The following is a 6000-nucleotide window of genomic DNA, read 5'->3' on the forward strand; positions in this document are numbered from 1 at the left end:
GGTTCCTTGCTCCTCATTCTGGTCTCATCCTCCAACAGTCTAGATGGCCCTTGTGAGGTGGGGCTTTGTACATATGATGCTGGAGGGTTCTAGAAGAGCACAAGCTCCACTGTGCAGGTGCTTTTCAAGTGCCTGTATGTGTCATGTTTGCCTGCACCCCATTGCCCAGTGTTGGTCACGTGGGTGAGCCCAGGGTGGAAGAATCTTCAGAGCTACAAAGAAGGAAAGTGGGTACAGGAAAGGGAAGAAATGGTACCTTTTTTGCAGTCACCACAAGCCCAGTGTTATAGTGCAAGGATTTCAAATGAGAGAGGATAACTTTATATAGATGTAATTGACATATAAGGAAGGGGCTTTCCTGGTGGTGGTTGAGTGGCTAAGAATCCACCTTGCAATGCAGGGGACATGGGTTCGATCCCTGGTTTGGGAAGATCCCACATGCTGCTGGGCAACTAAGCCCATGCACCACAACTACTGAGCATGCATTCTGGAGCCTGTGCTGTGCAAAAAGAGAAGCCACTGCATGAGAAGTCCATGCATCACAATGAAGAGTAGCTCCTGCTTTCCGCAACTAGAGAAAGCCCTCATGGAGCAATGAAGACCCAGCGCACCCAAAATAAGTCTTTAAAAAATTGACATGTATAAAGCTGCACATTCTTAAAATATATATTGAGATAAGTTTTGACCTATATATACACTTGTGAAACCATCACAGAGTCAAGATGGTGATGCCCCCAAATATTTACTCATGTCCCTTTTAATGCTTCCCCATCATTTCCCAGGCAACCAATGAACAGAAAAGGTTCATGTCCTCTGGAACTATAATTTGTTCATCAGTTCAACAAATGTCCATTAATACTTCTGTACCAGACCTAAGGTCCCATTCTTCCTGTAAGAAGAGGCTTGTATCTTAGGTCCGTTCTACTTGGGGCCTTTGGAAAACCAGGGTCTCAGTTCAGTTGAGTTCAGTTCAGTTGCTCAGTTGTGTCCGACTCTGCGACCCCGTGAATCGCAGCATGCCAGGCCTCCCTGTCCATCACCAACTCCTGGAGTTCACTCAGACTCACGTCCATCGAGTCAGTGATGCCATCCAGCCATCTCATCCTCTGGAGTCCCCTTCTCCTCCTGCCCCCAGTCCCTCCCAGCATCAGAGTCTTTTCCAATGAGTCAACTCTTCACATCAGGTGGCCAGAGTACTGGAGTTTCAGCTTTAGCATCATTCCTTCCAAAGAAATCCCAGGGCTGATCTCTTTTAGAATGGACTGTTTGGATCTCCTTGCAGTCCAAGGGACTCTCAAGAGTCTTTTCCAACACCACAGTCCAAAAGCATCGATTCTTCGGTGCTCAGCTTTCTTCACAGTCCAACTCTCACATCCATACGTGACCACTGGAAAAACCATAGCCTTGACTAGACAGACCTTTGTTGGCAAAGTAATGTCTCTGCTTTTGAATATGCTATCTAGGTTGGTCATAACTTTTCTTCCAAGGAGTAAGCATCTTTTAATTTCATGGATGCAGTCACCATGTGTAGTGATTTTGGAGCCCCCCAAAATAAAGTGTGGCACTGTTTCCACTGTTTCCCCATCTATTTCCCATGAAGTGATGGGACCAGATGTCATGATCTTAGTTTTCTGAATGTTGAGCTTTAAGCCAACTTTTTCACTCTCACTTTCATCAAGAGGCTTTTGAGTTCCTCTTCACTTTGTGCCATAAGGGTGGTGTCATCTAGATATCTTAGGTCACTTTATTTTTTTCTCTTCATTTTCCTTTCATCAGTTGTCTGAGTCATGGTAAATCACTGATTTTCATTCAGGAGTGATTTTGTTCTTAAGGGATATTTGGCAATGTCTGGAGATAATTTTTTTAAAATCTTTTTTGAATGGGATGTGAGAGTTGGGGAAGCTACTGGTGTCTAGTGTATAAGGCCACGAATGCTGCTAAGCACCCTACAATGTATAGGGCGGTGCCTCTGCTCCTCCCTCACCCTCTGTCCCAAGAATTATCTGGCCCCAAATTTTAACAGTAGCCAGGTTGAAAATCCCTGTGATATAGTAAATGTCTCTGCACTTGTAACTAATTGAAAGATGGAGGGCAATCATACTGTTCAGGCTTATTAGGATGGTCCTATCTTGGCTTCATCTTATTCTAATTCTCCAGGTCACCAGGGCCAGGGGTTCCATAGAATGATTGGAAGCTAAAACGTTCTATTGAATAAAGTGATTTTTTTTTTTTTTTTTTTCCCACCAGTAGCAATCAGTTTGTATCTCAGCCTCAGACCCCTGCTGGAGAAGAATGCAGCTGTGCAGACCTTTCTGGAGTCCAGGATCCTGCCAATAGGTGTACCTCTTTTGGTACAAGATGGGGGCATAAATAAACATGTTCATAAATATGGTAGCCACTGCTTTTTGCAAATGTGTGCATTTGATGTTAATTTTCTATAATCACCCTAGCAATTATTTAATACCAATGAAGAATCTGAGACTACTTATAAACAGTACTAAATTGCTTTAGTTATGTCCAACTTTTGTGACCCAATGGACCGTATAGCCTGCCAGGCTCCTCTGTCCAAGAGTAAGTGAGAAAGTTATAATTCAACCATTGGAGTCTGCCAGGATCCAAATCAGGTATTCACCAAGAGGGTTCAACATTCCTCAGGTCAACCCAAGGCAGGTTTTAATGTTTTACCCTCATTTCAAGAGAATCTCCCCTTGGGGCTGAACTGTATAAAGGATGCTCTGCCTTCCCAGTTAACTGTTGCAGGGAGTCCTGGTCCAATTCTTAGTCTCTAGATCCAGGGAAGTTCTCTCCTGGACTCTGCACATCTGATCTTCAGCATGACTGAGCCTTGGACAGGCTGCTGCTCCTACATGATGTCCTCAGTGCTGTGAGTCAGCTCTGAGAATTCACTCAGCTTCTTCTAAACCCATAGCCTGATCAACCCTCTACAGCTTTTCCACCTGGTCTGGTGATAATGGATCCCTTTGTACCTTCACCATGGTGAGCATGGACCTAGATGGCCCTCATGGATCTTCTGATACTTAATGCCAGACACTGTTCTGAATTATCTTATGTATAATGTTTAATCTCCATTGGAACTCTGAAGGAAATATGGTGCACAGAGACACAAAGAGGTTAAGTAACATGCATGAGATTGTGCCCTTAGTGAATGATGAAGAGAGATTAATCCAGAGCCCTCTTGACCTCTGTGATCTGCCCCACCTCAAAATACTGTAAGTGCTATGGAAATGAATGAACAGTAGGATGGTGGTCAGGTTTGGGCTCTCTGAAGAGCTGACAGTTTCTATTTGAAGCCTAGCATGTGACAATTCAGGGAAGTGTGGACCAGCAAAGGAAGACAGTGAGGAGAATGCTTTGGACCTTTATTTTAGATCAAATGGGTCAACAGAGACCAGAGTTTCCTTTTTCTGAAAGTAGAAACTGCACTGAGTTTCCTAAAGAAGTTTCTCATTAAAGTCCCGAGTATAGGGCAATGGCCAACACCAAAGCATGACTCAATAAGGGTAAAATCTTACAGGGTGAGGGAGGTTGGTATGAGACAGTCCAAACAATGGTTTTCAGACCTAGACTAGGGAAAAGCATAGTCCAGTAGGCACAGTGCTAGAAGTTTGAACATAACTGAGAGGGTTTAAAGGTGAGCCAATGTGTCAGTTTTTGTGGTCATTCTTGTCCTCTCCCCATCTGCATTTCTTGGCTTGCTTTTTCCTCCCTTGATGCTTATAGGAATCAATCCTTGGAATGATTTGTTTCCATGAGAAGTTTAGTTATTGACTGGTCATTCTTTTTCCTTGGTAGATGGCGAGCATTTTAGTGTGCTGCTTCAACTTTGTCTTTGGCTCAGAAATATTTTCTAGTATATCATCAGTAGTGTTCATTTTCTATGTCTTCAGATTACACCTTCATGGACACCAGTTATCAGCACTTGGGATCTCCGTTGCCTGCCCTTAACTTCCATTATCTCACTGAGAGTATGTTCCTCTAGTGAAAAGTCTCCTTAGAGCCCCCTTCATGTCCCTGTTCCTCAGACTGTAGATGAAGGGGTTCAGCATGGGGGTGACTATTGTGTACATCACCGAGGCTACTGAACCCTTTCTGGAGGGGTGGGCTGTTCCTGAAGTGAGGTAGACCCCAAGGCCTGCGCCATAGAACAAGGAGACAACTGAGAGGTGAGACCCACAGGTGGAAAAGGCTTTATACTTCCCCCCAGAAGATGACATGCCCATTATGGAGAAGATAATTCTAGAATAAGAGAAAAGGATCCCAGTCAGGGGAATAATACCCAGCAAGCCAGTTACAAAATACAGCACAATGTCATTGACAAGGGTGTCAGAGCAGGCAAGCTTGAGAATTTGAGCAAGTTCACAGAAGAAGTGGGGGATTTCTGTCTCTTTGCAGAAAGATACCCTCAAAACCATCAAACTTTGCAACAAAGAATATGTCAGGCAGATCAGCCAAGAAAGCAGAAGCAGGAGACCACAAAGGCGAGGGTTCATGATGACTGTGTAGTGCAGCGGGTGACAGATGGCCACGAACCGGTCATAGGCCATCACTGTCAGTAGCAAATTATCTAGCCCAGCAAAGGTCATGAAAAAATACATCTGGGTAAGGCATCCTTCATACGTGATGCCTTTGTTCTGCTTCTGGATATTTACTAACATCTTGGGGACTATGGTGGAGGTGAAACAGATGTCAGTGAAGGACAGGTTGGAGAGGAAGAAGTACATGGGGGTGTGGAGGTTGGACTCAGAGATGATGGCCAGGATGATGAGCAGGTTCCCTGTAACACAGACCAGGTACATGGACAGGAACAGTCCAATGAGGAGGGGCTGAAGGTCCGCATCATCCGAGAGCCCCAGAAGGATGAATTTTGAAATAACTGTCTGATTCTCTGTTTCCATATAAGTTACGGAAATTGCCTTATGGAAAGAGGCAAGAATAGTGTTCAAACAATGACAAAACAGGAATGTGGCATATACTTGAAACTCATTCATTCAAGTCTTATGTCTTATCTATGAGTTTTCTTTAGTTAACCAAGATCTCAATAATACCTTCCTTTTTTTTGACCTCTACTCCTTGGAACATCTCTTTAAAAATTGAACATTCCAGGACTTCCCTGGGGGTCCAGTGGTTTAGAATCTGCCTGCCAATCCAGGGGGACATGGGTTCGATCCCTGGTCCAGGAGGATTCCACATGCCATGGAGCAACTAGGTCCTTGAGCCACAACTACTGAAGCCCATGTACACTAGAGCCCCTGCTCTGCAACAAGAGAAGTCACTGCAAGGAGAAACCTACACACTGCAACTAGAGAGGAACCTCAGCCTGCTGCAACTACAGAAAGCCTGCATGTGGCAGCAAAGACCCAGTGTAGCCAAGAATAAATTAATAAATTTAAAAAAAATGAATGTTATATGAATTCACTGGTGGTCCAGTGGTTAAGAGTCTGCCTTCCAATATGGGGGATGCAGGTTTGATCCCAGGTCGGGGAACTAAGGTCCCATATGGCATGGAGCATGGACTATAGAGCCCATGTGCCACAAGAGCCCAGGTGTTGCAACAAAAGATCCAGTGTGCCACAACTAAGACCAAATACAGCCAATAAATAAATAAATAAATAAATAAATAAATATATATTTAAAAACATGAATGTTGTACACCATGCAGGGCTTTCTTTCATCTTCCCTGACTCATGACTGTTCCTTTGCTCCCTAATTCCTGTGAAAGTACCAGCCTCGTGACCATCTCTTTCCTGCCTTGCAGTTGTGGTCTCTTCAAGTCCCAGGGAAAGGTGGAGAGGAGATCATTGGGAGTTACAAAATTAAATGATATTTTCTTATCCTCATGCCGTTTGCTTGAAACAGGATCTTTAAGCAGACCATTCTCTGTCTCAAGTTTGACTTGGAAAAGGATACCATGAAAAAGCTTTATAGATAATTCCTCCATTATCATATAGTAGCTTCTCTATTACTATCCCAATTGATCCC

At 43.9% G+C, this 6000-nt stretch overlaps 1 protein-coding gene across 1 annotated transcript; it reads right to left on the minus strand.

The window, feature by feature from the left end:
• Positions 1 to 3977: 3977 nt before the first annotated feature.
• On the minus strand, positions 3978 to 4916 carry LOC109561558 (olfactory receptor 7D4-like). Its single transcript, XM_019964096.2, has one exon. The coding sequence runs from the start codon at positions 4914 to 4916 to the stop codon at positions 3978 to 3980; it is 939 nt and encodes a 312-aa protein (XP_019819655.2).
• Positions 4917 to 6000: the final 1084 nt, after the last annotated feature.

The sequence above is a fragment of the Bos indicus genome, chromosome 7 (assembly GCF_029378745.1).
Source record: "Bos indicus isolate NIAB-ARS_2022 breed Sahiwal x Tharparkar chromosome 7, NIAB-ARS_B.indTharparkar_mat_pri_1.0, whole genome shotgun sequence".
NCBI classification, from domain to species: domain Eukaryota; kingdom Metazoa; phylum Chordata; class Mammalia; order Artiodactyla; family Bovidae; genus Bos; species Bos indicus.